Source organism: Gadus chalcogrammus, chromosome 8, assembly GCF_026213295.1.
Source record: "Gadus chalcogrammus isolate NIFS_2021 chromosome 8, NIFS_Gcha_1.0, whole genome shotgun sequence".
NCBI lineage: Eukaryota > Metazoa > Chordata > Actinopteri > Gadiformes > Gadidae > Gadus > Gadus chalcogrammus.
Window position 1 is genome coordinate 25642946 of NC_079419.1, and position 20173 is coordinate 25663118.

A 20173-nucleotide genomic window follows, 5' to 3' on the forward strand; every position below is an offset into this window, starting at 1 on the left:
CAAATGTTCAACTCGAGCAACGTGTTGCGTCGTGTAGTGCTACTAAATCCTTGTGAATGCGCTCGCCCACACCAGGGCGTTCATGCCGCGTCACATGCCAAATCTTTCCGTACTTTAACAACAACTCAACTTCCTCATACATAATAAAAAAATTACGATTATGACTTATCGCGCGACCAAACTCAAAAACCGTGACCAGGCGACAAATGTGGCGTTTGGTCTGAACGCACAGTGGGGCTCAAGTGGTAAGGTTGGCTGGGAGATGGGGCAAATGGGTATTACAGGCTACATCTGGTCGAGTCCCTACCACTACAAAGACACATTCTACATTTCTTACTTCATATAAGCTGTGTCAGACAACGCTCCCCAGAAGCAAGAAGAAGAAGAAGAGGAGAAGAACGCCAATGATGACTAGGAGAAGAAATTGTTGAAGAAAGAAATTGATGAAGTAATATCTGAAACCTTTTAAAGGAAACAGATATCACTCACTTTGAAGTCCCTCCCTCACTCCCCCTCACCAAGAGAGCACCTTTGAGGCACCCCTCTTCCAGACCTTTTCTTGTGAGCTGAGAACGCCTGCCCTAGGAACAAGATCAGGGCCACTCCGGCTGCTCAACGGGAAAAGCGACATGAGTGTAAAAACAATACCTGCTGCATCTATGTTTCTACCTCACTACCACCATTCTCTCTCTTCATCTCTGGGCTTGCGTGCGTGTCGGAAATTACGTCAGTCGCGGATATTAAAGGAAATAACATATAGAGGCTCAACACGTCAATAAAGTAGTGATCTGTAGGACTGTAAATGCAGAGGGGAAATTTATCAACACCATCCTCATCCATTATCTGTTACTCCCTTCTTTTGAAGTGCCAACACCTGTCTCCTGCCTTCAGCTGTCACTTGTTGCCACATTGTTGACAGAGAAAACCCAAAGTCCTTACAAAGGTCTGACTCCTAGATCTATAAACATTAGTGGGCATGTGTGAAGTATGAATTGTCTTTTTAGTGATCAGAGCTGAGCCAGATGCTCAATGGTAAATTAGGATAAATTGATCGAAGAGAACAGATCCTGAAACATGCCCTAACACGTCCTTTAGGCTCCCCATCTGGAGTGGCAAGCTGCCACTGCCCGCTCACACCTGTTGGCCATGAACAGACCTCGTCTTTCTCAGCAGACGGTCTCAGAGAAGTCACTTTACAATGACAGATTGGCAGTAAACTCAGCCAGATGACTGAACTCCCTGATGCTCCAACAGGGAATGTTGCAATGGGCAAAATGGGCATAAGATATAGTGCATAGAGTTTCTTAGAGAGTACCAAAACTCATGGAACATATCTTAAAGACTTGACGCAAAGTGATAGACATAGATGGAGATGATTTTGTTAATTTCTTTCTAGATCTCTCAGCTATCAATTGTTAAGCCATGTTTGCCCATATTTGAACACTTTATGATAAATGTCCAATCATATCTCCCTAGCCATGCCTCAACCAAACCCATCCACACAATATTCATCAACCATGCCGGTGGGTGTCTGTGTCAGGTGTCCTCAGGGGCCTGTCTGTGGGATTTACTAGACCGGTAAGTGAATGTAGTGTATACGTTTGGTAAGGCAATGATCGCTGAAGGATTACTCCCCCAGGAGCTAAGCTCCAGCTAAAACAAACTCTGTTAGAGCCCTTCCCTGAGATAAACCACCCACTTCCTATGGAAGAAATCCCTGAAGTGACCATTTCAGCACTAGGAACAAGCTGGGGCCCCAGAGCAGGAGAGCTATAGCATGACCCATGTTGCCCACAAAGATGCATCATAGATAATGGCTCCTATTGCAGGTTTTCGATGGAGGGATTGAAGAACAGTTTCTATTGTTTTCTTTGTGGATATCCCATGTTGAAACATTTGGTGGTAGTGTTTTTCTATACAGAACAGCTCCCCTGCAATGTGTTGATATAATTTTAGAAAGCCCTCTTTAACCTTGGAGCAGAATTAGTGCTGCGCTGTGTCCACGTCAAATCACCACAGGAGGAACCATATGAGGCTGTGGTGATCCTATCGCCATAACCAATAACGCCCGCACGTAATTACACCCCAAAGGGAGGAGGAGGAGGAAAAGGAGAAGGAGGAGGATGAGAGAGCACATCTGTTACTCGGAAGCGAGGAGGAGTAGCAGGAAGCACACGTGAAACTCAGAGGAGTAGGTAGAGGAAGGGGAGGCGGAGGAGGAGAAAGAGGGAGAAGATGTATCTCAGAGGATAAAGGCCATGTGTAAATGAGAGGAGGTAGAGGAGGAGTTGGACAGGGGACAACAGGTGCGTTGGTTGAAGTCGGTGAAAGTGGAATGGGCTGCTGCATCTGTGCTACTAGTATGGGGGGGGGGGGGGGGCTCGCTACCCCACCAGGTTAGCACAATGCAAAGGAAAAACAACACCAATCTTAGGTTAGATTAACATTGTGACACAATAAAGTATGTCCCCCCCAATGGACAAACTATTTTATTTTTCCAACAGGATTTTCAACATCAGAATCCCCCTCAGCCTCCCTGTCAGTTTATAGATTTGCATTTGTTATGTATTAACAATGGCTTCTTATTATCCAAAAACATCTCTGTATCTATGTGTGTCCCACAGTCTAATAGTCCATATCACAGCAATATCAGTGTGTGTGTATGTATGTGTGTATGTGTGTGTGTGTGTGTGTGTGTGTGTGTGTGTGTGTGTGTGTTTGTGTCAGTGTTTAACTTTATGCATGTGTGTTCGACCCATTACATTAAGGACACTTAAATCACCTCCAAATTCTTCCACCAAAAAAAATTAAAAAATGAATGAATAAACGTTGTGAGCTGAGGCACCGTGTGCCTCAGCTCTGTTCCCCCAGGGCGAAAACGTTTCCACCCCTTTCCCTCTGCGCTTGGCGACAGTTGTTTTACCTGTCGTCTGTTGGTATTCTCCCCATAGGCTGGCATCATGATTTATGAAAACAAATAAGTTCCCGGGAGACACAAAAAAACATTGTGCCGTTCTGACATGATTCATTTTCTTGTCGGTTAACTCGACATAAACAGTGAAGCTACACGCCTTTACATTTCTAGTCAATTGAAAAGGTCATAACTTCTCCATTCTGCTTCCTATTCTTCAATTAAGCTAAAATTAATAATTGACCTCTTCATTCACAGGTTTTAAAGTGGCTTAAGACAAAGGCTTGAAAAGGTTAAATACAACTATATACAAATAGAATACAACAATAGGCCTACACGGTTTTCTCCTTATAATTTTTGAGGAAAATATTAAAGGATATTATAGGATATAGATGTTCAATTGTGGTCTGCTTTTTCCCCCCCATCATGGGGGTCCAGATATAGGGTCAAGGGAGGTTACTGACCTATAAGGTGTAGACATGCAATATTTCTTACTTTTAAGTGTCAAAGCAAGACCATAAGATACCAGCAGTCATTATAAACAAACCAAGGAGCTAACTTCACTGGGATCTGTTGATATTACAGGCAAATGGTTATGCGGTTATAGCAGATGCAAAACAAAAATGTAAAACTTTCTCGACGGATCGCAAGAATTTCTGACTGAAAATAGGGTCACGTGTCCAAACACACTGGTATCGACTGGTTTATACAGCAGGAGCCTGAGAAGTCTCTGGGTGGGAAACGGCCAAAACCTGATTCAGCACGAAGACTTACTTACCTGTACTGCTGTCAGCATTTACTTATCAGTGGACGATGCAACTTGTTGACACAGGCTAATCATATTACATTTTCCAACTGCACGTAGATGAGAAGTAGATATCTCTGTTTGAGTATTTATATACATTGACTTTAATGCTATTATAAGGTGCCTAAGGTGTCTAGAAGTACTGTAGTGTGGCACAATTCAACTGTTTCATTGCTTTCTCTCTACTTCTGTGGGAGACTCAATGTTAGGCCTACTGAATATAATTGATCAGCCAAACTGAGCTATTTATATAGGTATACTAACCATTTCACAAATTAAATGTACAAATATAATTAAGTAGACAGGTAGTTTGAAAGTTCACTGATAAAGTTAACATGGCTAAAATAATGTTGTACGTTTCCCTTTAGGAAGTTTAATAAGTCATCATGCTTTGCCAAAATGTTTCTAAATTGGTACCAAAGTAAAGTAAAGAATATGAGTGAAGCACTTGTTGATGGTGTGGGAGGAGGAGGAGGAAGATGACGCCCCCAGAGGAGGACATGGAATGGAGAGCAGCTTCAGAAGTCACTCTAACTCTGGAGCAGGGACGACACGGACACCAGAGGGACTTTCTGTGGATCTACCGCTATTCGAGGATGATTTGCAATATCGGATCTATGACTCTTACTCACGTGGAATTATAACATTTTAAAATAGAAGGAATGCATATTTTCTTTGAGAAACTTATATTGTTGTTGTCGCTGATAGCACTGGCACAAGGTAAGCGACACGCGACCCTGCCATGATGGCTTTATCTTAACATAGGCCTACATTATATATTTTAACATGAAGGAGATATCTTAATGTGACGGAAACTAAGCTAAGGTATTTTATTGTATCCATTCCGGTCGAAGTAGTGGTTATATAGTGGTTATATATATACATGGTCCCACACGAACGGTCCGACTTTGATTAGGTCTACATCACATTTCGAATCGCGCGCCAGCACTTTATCATTGGGATTTATTTTTTGCTATTTTAATTTAATTCGCTACTTTATTTGAACTCGTTACTCTATCTTGATTCCTCACTTTTGAGACATCTGTTGAGATCGATAAGATATCTTATCAAATGATCAGTGTTTTCCTCCATGCCAAACGTCCAGAGACATACATCTGTTACACGCTGGTTAGTGCTGCCAGCGGACTAGTGATTGCTTCACCACTCTGTAAAGTGATGTAACTGTTTAAAGTCATGCAGCTTTGAGTCAGAACTATTTTTTGCAATGCTATGTTAACTTACTAGCCAGATAAGGCCCATTATTTGAGACAGCTGCCCACTGGAAGCATATCTCTTTGCATTGACAACACATTGCTTCAGGTGAAAGACCATTTAGACCTGGCCTAAATGTCTTTTCCTTTTGTGGATACGTAAAATAAACTTTCCAAACTCGGTATTTTTTTTTACCTGAAACTACTTTTACGTCACATGAATCGTTTATTAAAGCTCTAGTCGTGAAATAGCAGCCCTGTAATTACTTTTAATTCTTAGGCTTAAAATGCTTCAATCCCACCGAGGCGTGTCTGAACGATGGAAAGTGTGAGGGGACACCGGACGGCAACGGGGAGTGCAAGTAAGTTTAACATCTGAATTTTAACACTAAACAGTTTGCAACAATTTGTCATGAACATTTCGACTCATGGTCCTTGAAAGCATAAGTTCCAGAACTAGTCGAAACGTCTGGAGGACAGGGATCAATGCATGTGTTTGTGTGTATGTGTCTGCCTGCCTTCACCCCTCTCTGACAACCAGGGATGGACTGGCCCAAAAATTTGGCCCGGGACTTTGGGATGGAGAGGCCTTTTATCAGACCGCGGGAATAGCGCCCGTAGAATTTTGCCACGGTGTAAAATAATAAAAACTAGTCCTTATCCGTGGATATGTGCATTGCAACGGCATGTCAATGTTGGGATGTGCATGTGTTTAGAATATTGTGAAGATCACTGGGAAATATTTTATAAGCAATCCATGTACAAAATATTAGAAATTGCATGTGCCTAGAAAGGTAAATCAAGGCTGAAAATGATCTAAATAGTGCAAGATACAATTATTTGAGTGGAAAAAAATTGTCATACACATAGGCTACACAGGGTTTGGGAGATGGGGGCGGACCGGGGTTTGTTGTGCGTTGCTGTGGTTACTGGTGTTGAAGTGTTCCAATGGTTTATTAGCGGTGGTATCTAATAAATCGCTCTCTAATCAATACTTCATTCACTGCCTCTTCCGTGGGCATTACAATATTATGAATTGTTCTCCGACGTCTCTGGTACTTCCATAATTAGTTCAAGTCATTTTTATATTGCCAAACATGCTCGCTAGTGCACCTGTCATAGCTATACTACTGTGTCCTGTTCCCGCCGAACCATTGGTCTCGCTGACATGGGCGTCGCCGTCAACCTTGGCTTTTCCACGGAAAAGGTCGGTTAATTTAGCACATTTGGCTGCGTCTTGCTCTAACATTTTTTTCCTTTTCAACCTCAACTTCTGAGCGCCACCCAATTCTTTTGCCTCTTCACCACCTTTTTTCCTTTTTGACATTTTCGTATTTCTGTGTAACTTCAGTGAGATCAACGAGAAGTACCGGGTAAGTGACCCGGCCGTTTGTCAGGCTGAGCCAATCAGAAATGACAGACCGCGGAGCAGTCCAAGTTGGGAGGGGCCGTTCGGCTGCTCTGCTGCTTTGGCCGCTCGCTTTGCCCCCATACACTGTGGGGGTGCTCCCCCCTCTAAATTGACAGTAATACATCGGCCCCGTTTCACCGTCAGGCAAGAGCTCCGTTTCGCGCTGTAAGTAAGAATATCCGGTAGCAGGCCACCCCAAATCACGGCTTACTTAACTTTTTCATTTTTTTTTACATCTTTTACAAAAAAAAAAAAAAAAAAAATTATAATAAAAAAAAAAATAATAATAATAATAATAATAATTACGGCCGGCCGGCTCGGCCTGAAATCGTCCGGCCGTTCGGGAAATCTCCCGAACCTCCCGATGGCCAGTCCGCCCCTGCTGACAACCGTCTCTCTCTCTCTCTCTCTCTCTCTCTCTCTCTCTCTCTCTCTCTCTCTCTCTCTCTCTCTCTCTCTCTCTCTCTCTCTCGCTCACGCTCTCGCTCTCGCTCTCTCTCCCTCTCTCCCTCTCTCTCTGCCTTAAATCTTGTTTTTCTTTTCTTTCACGGAGCGACAGCTGGGGTTGCCAGAAGCTTGGTGGTCATTGTTCTCTCCTGCCATTAATTCTGTGTGACTAATCTGGGTGAGGCTTCCCAGAGAGACCCTCACAGCCTCGCCCCGCCGCCCCCCCTCCCCACACACACGCACACACACGCGCACACACACATCCTTCCCTTTCTCTCCTGGGATTTTGTCCCCACTTCAACAGCCCTCAACACTCCCCTCTATTATAAAAATCCTCACCCCCTGTCCCTCTCTCTCACTCTCAGCCCCTGTCTCTCTCTCACTCTCTTTTCTGGTCTCTATCTCACTCTCTCTTTCTCTCTGTCTCTCTCTGTCTCTCACTCTCTCCCTGTCTGACTCACTCTCTCCATGTCTGTCACTCTGTCCATCTCTCTCTCACTCTCTTGTACCTCCCTGTCAACCTCCCATTCCCTCTGACCGATGGTCGGGCAAAGTGAGACGTAAGCCACCACAACGTCCTATTAAACATGGTGATTGGGTTAAGTAGCTTTCTTCAGCCCTGCGCTTTGTGAAGAGATGAGCGGGAGAAGCAGGCTCTTTGTTTTTGTCCACTCTGCTGGGTGTGTTTTTGTTGAGCTTCTATTGGGCTCCATTGCCACAACAATGCTCTCATTCAGATTGATATTTTTTAATGCCGCATTACAGTGAGATTATGAGGTGATATTTGACAATTGTCAGTTTAGATATATGTAGTGTGGAATTTGTTTGTCTTTTTATCATGCATTCAGGATGAATTTATTACACATTATTTCGACATCCTACACTACCAGACCAGATCACCTTCTGTTAAAGGGAATGCTTATCTGGACACTAAGGCCCACCTACTATTGTATGACCACCAAAGGTTTGAATAATAAAAAGAAAATTGTCAATAGTTCAATGTTTTAACTGTACAGCTAATGTTCTAATGCCGTAAAGCGGATGGGCTTAAAATACTTGCACAAATATAATGATAGAAGAAACAGGTCTATATTACGCCACTCAACACAGTGGCGTCTTCCATCACACATCGCCTCCAATCAAAACATGCCGCTCTTTAGGCGGCAGGTTTTGATTGTTCCTTTGCCGGTCAAGTAAGTGCTATAGAATGCATCCGTTTTATATCGTACAGCAAGAGAAGGATCTTCAAATGGCATGCAAGGAATTCCATCTCCTCGCCTTTGGCATGGGCCATAAAGATGTTGACTGTTTAATCTCCAAATAAATTAGATTATTGCCTCTTTGTATCGCTGAAGCCGGCTGCAAGTCCGCAGACAACATGGCAAGGACTAGTTAAGCTAATGCAGACCATTTTCTTTATATAAATATAAAAGATATTTAAAGGACCAAACCTGCTCCCGGCCAAAGAGATGAGCAAGTCAAGATAATTAATTCGCATTTTTTAATGTTGTTCATCCCATGCCTTGACAATGTTGGCTTATTTATGATTTCCCATGATGATGATGATGATGATGAGAGACTTGTTTTAATATAGCTATAAAACGCTTGTTTGTGTGCTTGCTTGCGTGCATGCCTTGCATGGATGTGCATCCTTGTGCATCACTAGTCGGATAACAAGCAGCCCCATTCCTTCACCCAGTCTGGCATGTGTAGTGATGGCTGACTGCTACAGCAAACATTCCCCCTGGCATCAATGAAAGTGGGCCCTTCTCCCAGGTTGGGGGATCATTACAATGTACCTATGTTCTGGGGACTGATGAGTCCATCCTACTCTCCCTCCACCTCGTTCCATTCAGATTCATAAACCCGCCTCCAAGCGGCCCAGGGGGGAGGAAAAGGTGCCGTATCTGATCTCATCATCTGATGTTTATCATACGAGACAGACTGCGTGAGCTATCTCTTTATGGACTGCTTACTGTAGGAGAGCTACAGAAGGAGAAAGTCTAGTCAGTGTGGAACGTCAGCTCTGTGGATTAGTGGTATCTGACCCTCTCAGCAGTGAAGCTGCCACGAGAAATCACACAGATTTCAATCATACTGGTTGTTACGTCGGGGATATCGTTTTTTGTATTCAATGGGTGTTTGTGTATTTGTCAGAGTCGCAGACAAACAAACACGCACACCTCCCTGTGTCATTGAGCCGGACCACCTGTTTGTGGAGCACCTGTCTTTGGAGCGCAGTGTAGTGACCACATACTCCTACAGCAGTAGTTGTGCAACACATTATACCCATTATTACCTGTGGCTTCTGCCCCATTCAGCTGCAAACAAAGACAGCTTTACCCCGCTAGTCAGCCAGCTGCCCTTTCAGAGCTCAGTCACTCTCACTGCTAGAATACACACGCACACACACACACACACACACACACACACACACACACACACACACACACACACACACACACACACACACACACACACACACACACACACACACACACAGAAATTCTGCATTTTCTTTAACAAAATGGTCCCAATTTTCAAGGTATCCAGACAGCACAATCAAGGAGCCGAGGCAGCTGTGCAGATCATAAGACCGATATAGTTACTAGAACATGCACAGACACACACACACATGCACACATACTGTGCTGCTCTCAGGCTAAACTCCAGTTCTAAACAAGGTGACAGTTAAGTCCTAAACTTTAGAAACTTCAGTCTCTCCGTTATGTTACAGCCTTTTGAGAGTCCCATCAAGCCTGTGACCTGTTCCCAGCCCCTCAAAGCATGCAGTAGTACTGCTCATTACAGACATTGTCACAAACACACACACACACAGGTCCCTGGGGGAGTGCTTGTTCCCATGGTTTGACTTGGTAATGGTAGTAAATAAACAGTGTCCCTAATGAGCTGTGCTGTGTCCAGATGGATTGAAGACCGGTCAGCTCCCATGGATGATTAGAGGAAGAGAGGAGGACGGTCGGATGGACGGTGGCAGGGAGAGACCAGGGGGGCTATAATTTGAGTTTGGTTCTCAGCTCTGGTCCTTGTGTACCAAAGGGTTTTGGCACAAAACCCTTAATTTAACAACCTATTTTGTTTTTCAGCAATCTAATTCCCCAAGCCCTGGGTTGTTTGTGTATGTTTGAGGTATTTTTCAGCCTTTAGTTTTCTTGCATTGCGGTACAGATTTGCGTCAATGTTAAGAAAGAGCCCAACCTTAAGAAGACTTGCTGGGAAGTTTAGGTAAACAAAAAGATAAACTTCCTCCCCTTTTAACTCCCTCAGGCCATACCTTTTAAAGTTCCGACTAGACCAAAGGAAAATTAGTGTAGGGCCGGGCGGCCAACAGCCAGGAAATGAGAAGGAAAATGGGGGAGCAGTGGGGCCCACAGATAGAAAATAAGAAAAACACAAACGCACCAGACAAAGGGTGAAAAAACACGTTCACCTTATCAGCTTGGACAGTTTGATACCGTTTATATAGACACAAAACCAACATGATGAATTCTGGTCACTGCCATGGAAAGAAAGACCAAACAGCAGCAGGTCGTTTCTGCTTCAAATAAAGGGACAATAGTCATGATTTAAAAATCCCCCCAAAAAAAACCGACCAATAAACCTATTTGTAATGGATCCATAATAGCCCTGCTTTTATTGTCCCACAGTGCTTAAGTGTGCTTCTCACAATAGTAATGGAATAAAAACCTATAGACAACTTAATTCACAAAGCCTCTTACTGGGCTACAGGAATGGTTCTCCCAGTTTGTTTATCTACAGTGTAACATATGTAACCTAGATCTGCTTCAAAGAGCCCTATCTCTTTCTGTGTGTCGTGTGACCCCATGAAGAGGCAGATGGCAGATTGGCCCAATACGGCAGAAAGCCCCCCTTATATTTATTTTCCCTGAGCTAGGCCTGGCTCGGGGTCATATGTCACCACAACATCTGCTGAGGGGCTCCCCATCGTGCCGACCTGTTGCCACGGGTAACAGAGGCCGCCGCGCGCCGCAGCAGCAGTCCCAGCGCAGCGCGGAGCTAGAGAAAACATACTGGAGAACAATAGTAGTGGGACCGCACTCTGAGGAGATGACAGATCATAACAGTTTAGTATCAGTAGATGATTGTCTCACACACAGTCGGATGAACCCCCCTCCTCCTCACACCTGATGTTTGCTCAGCTCCTGATTTGTCCCACACTGATTATCTTGCTGGCCGTTCAGTTTACCTGCTGCTGCTGCTCTAACCCCACACTGCTGAGATTATCCCCGGCCTGCTCTGAGCTCTCTCTTGTTGGAGCAGCTGCTATGCTTATTTGTTCTGCGCAAAGTCACGTCTCTTTAAATCAAAAAAGGAAAATAAAAAAAGCCTTAATGAATGCCTTTTGTCTTAATCCCCCCTATTTAAAGGGGTCTGAGGTATATACAGGCGATTAAATGCCCTATAAAAGCGTCTGCGTGCGCGGGGCTGCCCGGCGACCACCCTTTATTCTTTGGGCTCCATACAGTTCAAAGAGCCAACTATAACCTTGTGAAGCGCGAGCTGTGGTGGACATAGAGCCTCACTTTCACGTGAGCTTGTTTGCAGAGAGCCTTCACGTGGACCTGCGGGGGGGGGGCAATCTAGACTTTGTATTTGTCTTTCGGATCTAGAGGGCTAGGTGGGTGAGGTGCCCTGAGTGCGGTTGAAAACCTGGTGTTACTTTTATGGCGGAGCTGTAAAGCGGCAGTCAGCCCGCTCCATTGATGTTTTCTTTGTGCAGAGAGAATGGGAGGGGGTAAGGGTGGGAGACGAGGAGGGGGTTCAGTTTGAGACAAACACCAACATTCCTTCTCAATCATTAGGCCCTCACTCCACTGTAATCTACATTACTCTTCCTCTACTCTACTGTACCCTACCTTACTCCTCGTCTACTCTAATGTACTGTACTCCACCTAAAGTTTCTCTAGTACTATACCCCCCTCTACGTGTGTGTGTGTGTGTGTGTGTGTGCGTGCGTGCGTGCGTGCGTGCGTGCGTGCGTGCGTGTGTTTGTGTGATGGCTGTCCACCAAATAAAAAGTTATGTAAAATACTCAACAAATAATGAGGAGAAATTGGATGATAAGTGGGCAACGAGGCAAAAGACGAAGAGGAATATAAAGAGGAAGAGTGGACACAGGATGGGAGGAGAGGAAAGGGGAGGGGCTACTGCCCTCCGCCTCGAAAGGAAAAAAATCTCTGTCTGTCTCCCCCTTTTTCTGTCTCTTGCTCTCTCTCTTTATGTCTCTCTGTATCTCTGTGGGTATCTCTCTGTCTCTCGCCCCGTCTCTCTTTCTAGTTGTCTTTCTCTCTCTCCCCCTCTCTCTAGCTATCATATCCTCGCTCTCTGTCCCCTTCACTTCTGGCCTGTTGATAACTCTCGTGCTGTCCCCAGATCAAACAAATCTCTTATAAAACTGTCCCTCAAAATTTCATCAAAATGAATTATTTTCCCCCTCTAAATTTGCTGGTGGGGGAGGGAGGGGGGGGCAATGAGTGAGGAGTAGACTGGAGGAAGAGAGGAGGGGGGAGGGAGGGAGGAGGGCAGCAGCTGCCATGGCCGACTCATTAACATGCACACCTGGTCCCTGGCCTTTTTCCAGCACACTCTTGCACCCCCTCACGGGCCCAGCCGTCACCGCCACCACCGAGGGGTCCTCACTGGACCCCCCTTCCTCTCCCTGTCAACATTGCTACACTGAAAACATTACGATGCACCTCCACCATTGACATCATCACCACCCAGCATGCTCCTGCTGTCCTGTGAGAGAATGAGGATGATCTCCAGGGTTCAGGAATGCAGTGGAAAGTGAATTCCTTCACCTTATGCATATCAGGATTCAACGCTGCCACACGCTTCAACGATCAGGTCTTATTTATTTAAACTTAATGCATTAAACAAACAAGCCTTGATAGGTTGTGTGGGGTGTGTGTGTGTGTGGTGCTACTTCACAGAACAACTGGGCTGGTGAAACCACAAAAGTACACCACTGCTTTTTATTTGAGGTTCAGAGAAGGTTGTTCACTACGTTGTTCTGGTCCCGGGTGGGGGCCGTACGGAGGGGTTTGGGGGTGTGGGGGGGCCGTACGGAGGGGTTTGGGGGTGTGGGGGGGCCGTACGGAGGGGTTCTGGGGTGGGGGACATAGGGAGGGGTTCTGGTCCCGGGTGGGGGGATGTGGGGGCCATACGGAGGGGTTCTGGTGTGGGGGCCATACGGAGGGGTTCATGTTAAGACTTCATCATCCCCTCAGATTCGATTACTTTATTGATACCAACCCGAAAATTGTTTCTTTTAACATTGATCCCTTCACAAGATCATAGAAAAACTGAATAAAGAGTAAATTAATAAGAAACAAATATAAAGCACAAAAACAAAAGTGACGAAAAGATGGAAAAAAAAGGCTAAACATTTAGTCTAAATAATAGGAAACAAATATACGAAAAGATGAAGTAAATAAATGGGAATATAAACCCATGCTCCCATATGGTACCCATACAATAAACACAGTTCTGAAGCTCCTCATGGGAATTCTGGGGTGTTCACACACAGTCCCAGGCTCCTGTGTCTGAGGCAGCCTCTCCAGTAGTTCAGAATAACGGGTCTCACAGCAGTGGCTCACAGCGGAGGCTGGGAGCCGCGGCGCTTTGAAGCCGCCACAATGTTAGCTTGCAGCTCAGACATGGGACAGACACAGCCTTGTCCTGTGGATGAATGAGCAGTGACAAAGGGACCAGAGGGGGACGGTCTCAGGCCTTAAAGCCTGGGGGGGGGGGGGGGGGGGGGGGCTTATTGTAGCTGGCTACTCCTGTTTAACCTTTTTTTCCTTTCTAATTTTGGAGAAAAACGGGATTACTGACAGGAATTCGTGGCTGATATGTTTTCGGCTGGGTTAAAAAAACGCTGTAAACAGAGGTGGATGTGTTGCCTTCTTTTGTTTTGTACTCAAAAAAATATTGTCGGCCACCCAGCGTTGCTGTGGTGACAGCCTTTTTTTTTTCTAAAATGTGGAATATGGGAATTTGACAGAAAGAGAGTGGGGGGGGTTCCCCTGACATGCTTCAAGGTGGTTTCCCCATCCACTCTCAAACCTGACCAACCTACTGGCCTGCCTGTCTTCCTGTCTGCGTGTGTGTGTGTGTGTGTGTGTGTGTGTGTGTGTGTGTGTGTGTGTGTGTGTGTGTGTGTGTGTGTGTGTGTGTGCTGCTGCGCTGTGTGTGTGTGTGTGTGTGTGTGTGTGTGTGTGTGTGTGTGTGTGTGTGCTTATGTGTGTGTCTGTCTCTATGTCTCTGTCTCTGTCTCTCTGGGAAGCTCTTGCTGGGGGCGTCAGTGTTTATGGCTAAAACACAACCTGTGAGAAACATCACAAGAGTGCTTGCCCCATCCTCATACTCCCATCTAATCCTTCCATCTATCCCAGCCTCTCTTGTGTTTTACGGCCCGGGACACATTTTGTCAGGATGGGGTCACTGGAGGGATGAATGCCCCCCTGGCTGCATAGTTTCTCATGGCTGTGTTGCTGGTTGTAAAACAAACACAGAGAGACACAGCCTACTGACCCTGGAGGCGCTTTCAGACCAACCACCAGTTAGCTAGGCTACCATTGGTTAGCACAGGCCCTGTGTTTCCCATGCAATGGAGCTATCACAGGCTGACCATTGTGTCCTCTGAAGACCCTTCATCCTCCATGGGTCTGACTCTGTTCATGTGTAAGCCAGGCCAAAAGAGACAGCTATCTCATTTTCCTTTATCCACCCCCTTTTAAGTAATGTGATAACAAAGCTGCAACATCCTTGTTATGTATGACCCGACGACCGGAAAATGCTACAAACTCAAATCAGTAGCATTTGTGCAGCACATTTAGAGCAACCTCCTTTAGAGCAGCTCAAAATCAAATCATTTTCAAGAGGCTTTTGGATAAAGATAAGCCTTGTCCAAAATGAACACCTACCACCAGCCAATGGTGGATAGAGTTGACCATTCGCCAGTTACAAATAGGGATTGTTTACAACATAACATGTAAGTATATGGGTAACACATAATTTTGAAATAGTTTCCTTGGCCCGCTGATTTTCCTCTTTGGTTAGTTAGTAAGTGAATTCTGGACCCTGGATAGAAACATCTGCTAAATGGCTCAATGGAACAGTTTAGTCGCTCCATCCTTGGGCTGTCTGACCAAACCTTCCCTGTTCCTCTCAGGTGCAGCGAGGGATACGTGGGTAGCCGCTGCCAGGTCCACAACCCCTGCACCACGGGGCCATGCATGAACGGAGGCGTGTGCCGCTCTGTGCCGCACGGAAACACAGTGGACTTCAGCTGTGCCTGCAGGCCGGGCTGGGCCGACCGTCACTGCACCACGCCGACCGACGCCTGCTCCAGCTCGCCGTGCCAGAATGGAGCAACCTGCGAGCCCGACGGCCTCCGGACGTACCGCTGCCGCTGCGCCCCAGGGTGGTCCGGTAAGAGATCATTAGGTATCGCTAGGAGTACCTGTTGATACTAGGGCTGGCACCAATACATCATGTCAAACTTCGGATATTCCTTAGGTTTCGAAATTAATTATATATTAATTATATTGATATTCAGTGAAGAGAAAAAGTCCATTCAATATTCAGTGCAAAAATGTTACTGCCTGTAAACGTAGCAGGTGGAGGTAACTGCTGCAGGATCGAGTTTTTATCAACTGATTGTTTTAAAAGTGGTTTAAATGGTAAAAACAAATGTGGTATTTAAATAACGCAAAATGGCAAAACATCAGTATCCCGTCAGTGGCTTTAGGATCATCTCATCAGTCCAAGTTTCTTAATACAGAGACTCCATTAACACATATCTGAACTAGACGGTCTCTCAAGAAGTCAACGTCCCCATCCACAAGTCCTCTGTCCCTCTGTGTAGAACGAAAATAACAAACTGATAAAGCATTAACTGTACTGTACTCTACAGCTCAGCAGAGGTTTCTAATAGACAAACTTAAATAGCGCAGGGTTCGAAATGTCACCTGTGTGAAGTTGGTTCCCTATGGAACCAAAACATTAATGACATTTATTTATGCGGAATTGTGCAGCAAAAGTGGCCATGAATGAAGGTTGCTTTTGATGCAGGTTGCCCTGTTTCAAATTGTTCTTATGAATTTGGTACTTTATTTTATAAGAGCTATCACTTTAAGCTTTGTTTCGGCAGATATTGTGCCAATTGCTTTGGCTTATGAATTTACATTGTGGACCTTCTCTTAAAGAGCCCATGCCATTAAAATCACATTTTTCCTATTGTTTGTTAAATAACATAGGTCTGAATAAGTTTGTGAGCTGTGGTAAGTTTGAAATCTATGCAGTTTGTCTGCTGAATGCAATAGGCAATGAAAGGAAAAAGGCAGAAGAAATGAGCCGATCTGGATAAGGTGACACTGTGACGTAGCGTTGTCAAATTATTATTCATGGCCCTGCCCACTTGGTTGGTTCGTAACCACCCACAAGAATTCTGAAGGAGTCGTGATTGAGCTAGTGCTAAATGCTAATACGTGTACGGTAGTTGCTTAGTTCGTAGTAACAGGCTAGTTACAGAATTTTGAATGCAATGGCAGAACGACATCGAACTACATGAACTGCGACATGCTGCCTGCCGCCGGTTGCCGCGAGGCACCACCGCCGCGAAGCACCACCGCCCGGCAGCGGGCAGCCGGGCGGTGGTGCCTCGCGCCGGCAGCAGGCAGCAGGCAGCAGGCAGCAGGCAGCAGGCAGCAGGCAGCAGGCAGCGCACGGTTCTGTACTACAGATTGATGTGGAAGTGGAAGAACCAGAGACGTCGGAGAACCCGACGAAGTCCTTTGTGATTCATTATATCGTCTGGACGTGCACACAGCTTTTGGCCGTGATAATATGTATTATTTGATATAGATATCTATGTATTATATGATATTATTTAGATATAGAGCTCCAGGACTGTAACGCAAGTGTTGTACACTTCCTTGTTATTTGGATAACCGTTCTGCTGTTGGTGTGATGGCACATAACACGTCGGACTCTCGTCTATGGTATTTCTACAACTAGACCTGTAGTGGGGGTTATCTCGGCCATGGTTGAGAATGAATTGGGGGAAAGGAACTTTGGCTTTGACTCCCTGAAGTCATGAACCACGACATGGAGGAGAAAGGGATTGTTGACCGCGGTTGTCTCCCGCCGGAGCCTCGCTGCCGATGGACCACCGCCTCGGCTTCAGGATGCGGTGATTAGCGCTGACCGCTGCCGAGGCGGCGGGAAGCAGGGCTCAAGCGGGATACATTCGCGGCCAACAATCCCTTTCTCCTCCTAGCGTGGTTCATGTAGCCTACTTCAGGGAGTCAAAGCCAAAGTTCCTTTTCCCCAATTCATTCTCAACCATGGCTGAGATAACCCCCACTACAAGTCTCGTTGTAGAAATACCAGAGACGAGAGTCCGACGTGTTATGCGCCATCACACCAACAGCAGAACGGTTATCCAAATAACAAGGAAGTGTACAACACTTGCGTTACAGTCCTGGAGCTCTGCTCTATATCTAAATAATATCATATAATACATAGATATCTATATCAAATAATACATATTATCACGGCCAAAAGCTGTGTGCGCGTCCAGACGATATAATGAATCACAAAGGACTTCGTCGGTCGGGTTCTCCGACGTCTCTGGTTCTTCCACTTCCACATCAATCTGAAGTAGACGCGGTCGTTTGAGATTCATAATAACCTATCGTCTGGAGGCTCACACAGCTTTTGGCCGTGATAATATATATTATATATATTATATGATATAGATATCTATGTATAATATGGGTTTCTAAGAGCCATTGCGATACATCCACCGTAAACAGAGCACATGGTACCGTGGCTACAAGCTGCTCAGGGCCAGGTGATAATATATATTATATATTATATGATATAGATATCTATGGATAATATGGGTTTCTACGAGCCATTGCGATACATCCACCGTAAACAGAGCGCATGGTACTGTCAGTGGCTACAAGCTGCTCAGGGCCACACCCCCACCCCCCTCCTTGACCTGCCTTGACACGCCCACCGTATACAGAGCGCATGGTAGTGGCTACAAGCTGCTCAGGGCCACACCCCCACCCCCCTCCTTGACCTGCCTTGACACGCCCACCGAAACAGCGCGTTTGAGGGAAGCTCAATGTGCGACTGTTTCGGAGTGACTGTAACTCTGCACCACGGCTGAATTTCGGGGACGTCTTTGAATACTGTGTTTGTGGCCCACTAATACCTATATTAAAGCATCATAAAATAGAATGGCATGGGATCTTTAAATGTGGAGACAACTACAGTCCATATTGCCTGACCTATATGTGAACAAAAAACATAGAAGATTAAATCTTGTATGATACAGAAAGCATGGGTTGGCATAGTCCTTGACTTGATACAGCTTACAACCAGAGGAAATAATCAGATCAATCTAAACATTACAGTAGGTTGTTTTAAGATGTGATCTATGGAGACATCGCCCAAGGGCTCCGGAAGACTTTCTAAAGTTAGATGATGGAAAAGAAGGACGATAAGACAGAATAAGGGAGAAAAGAGTGATAAGAGTGAGAGAGGATCGGAGTGAGAGAGAGACACACAGAGAGCTAAGAGCCATTCAGTCTTATATTTCCCAACAGAGGATAAAGGATGTTTAATCTTCTCCAGGTGTGGTGTGCCAGCAGGCCAACCCCTGTGCCTCCAACCCCTGCTCTAACGGCGGGCAGTGCGTTCCACTGCAGTCCCAGTACTCGTGCACCTGCACCCTGTCCTTCTACACTGTAAAAAATAAAAAGTTGAGCAAACTCAAAATTGCAAGGCAACTTACTGCAATCAATTTTTGAGTTTTGAGCCCATCAAAAACGTGAATTTCTTCTTTAGACAAACTTGAAAGTTAGAGTTATACCAACTAAGATTTTTATATTTTACAAACTCAAAAAAATAAGTCAGGGGTGTTAACTTAATATTTCAAATTAAGTTAACATTATATTAAGGATTAATATTATAAAAAAAAAAAAAAAACATTTCAAAGAATGCAAAACGAGTTTTAAGTTCACTTTATTAAAATGAATAATTTGAAACTTCCATTTTACATTTCTGAATGCCAGACAGCAATAGAACAAGCAACATGTAGCTAGTTCAGCAGCAGAGAATCGCTGTCTAAATGCAGCAAACCAAAGTGCAGAACAAGTTTGACATTATGGTCAAACTTGTTCTGCACGAGACGGGAGCCCAGGTTAAACGGTGACGCAATTCTCGTGCCTCATACACCGCACGATCCCGAGAGCTGCCATTATTTAACACACATCCGGAACACACAGCGCACCGCACACCCAACCAACGGACATGCAAGTCTCGGTAACGGTGGCGGCAACACTACGCACAATAAACAACACACAAACAATAAAGACCCCAAACCCGTTAACCCAACTTAACCTAACAGAAACAAATTGACAAATGGCAATAAACCCCTTTTTCCCAACCGGCATCACGAATACCCAGACTCCCCGGGGGGTAGTGTCGAAATGCGCATGCGCACCGTAGTTGGCCCAGCCTCAGACAGAGTCTGACTTAAACCCGTGTGTCTTGCTAACAAAGAGACTACAGTGAGCCCAACTCTTGACCCAAAACGCAACATTGTTGGTTGGACTAAATTGCATTGCACAGTTGTACATGAATACTTAATGTTTTATATTCATTTTACTCAGAAATCATAATGAGACCAACAATTTTGAGTTTTCGTTTTTACAGTGTACGGCCAGACCTGCCAGAAGGACGTCAACGAGTGCGCCCAGAGCCCACCGCCCTGCCACCACGGGGGTGTGTGCGTCAACGAGGTTGGCACGTACCGCTGCCAGTGTCCCGCCGAGTACACAGGCGCGCGCTGCGAGAGACGCTACATGCCCTGCAGCCCCTCGCCCTGCCACAACGGGGGCACCTGCGTCCAGAAGGGGGACGCCAGCTACCAGTGCACCTGTGTTCCAGGTACGTCAAGGACCCTCCATCATGGAGTATCAATGATATATCTGTCGCAAAACCTTGACCTTTTTGTATAATGTATGATGCTTTTTTTTTGGATATGTTATCTGTGAACATATAGTAAAATCTCATATACATGTCAGAAATAAACATCACCCTAGATGTTCGAGCTGAAACACTGGTCAACTGGTCCGAGTTTCCACACGATGTCATAAGCTAGGCTTCTCCTGGATTTCCGTGTGTGTGTGTATTGTGTGTGTATTGTGTGTGTGTGTGTGTGTGTGTGTGTATGTGTATGTGTGTGTGTGTGTGTGTGTGTGTGTGTGTGTGTGTGTGTGTGTGTGTGTGTGTGTGTGTGTGTGTGTGTGTGTGTGTGTGTT

The 20173-nt window shown here is 45.3% G+C and overlaps 1 protein-coding gene across 4 annotated transcripts in view; it reads left to right on the forward strand.

The window, feature by feature from the left end:
- Positions 1-4200: 4200 nt before the first annotated feature.
- Positions 4201-20173, forward strand: part of LOC130388322 (neurogenic locus notch homolog protein 1-like) — a 59514-nt gene continuing 43541 nt past the window's right edge. Inside the window, exons 1-5 of one of the 4 annotated variants that reach the window (XM_056597784.1) lie at positions 4201-4436; positions 5208-5289; positions 15004-15263; positions 18483-18592; positions 19568-19799. In XM_056597784.1, the coding sequence (XP_056453759.1) occupies positions 4379-4436; positions 5208-5289; positions 15004-15263; positions 18483-18592; positions 19568-19799 (742 nt within the window). In that variant the 5' untranslated portion in view covers positions 4201-4378. Of the gene's footprint in view, positions 4437-5207; positions 5290-15003; positions 15264-18482; positions 18593-19565; positions 19800-20173 lie in introns of all 4 variants that reach the window. The other 3 variants (XM_056597783.1, XM_056597782.1, XM_056597781.1) reach the window with 3 other exon arrangements.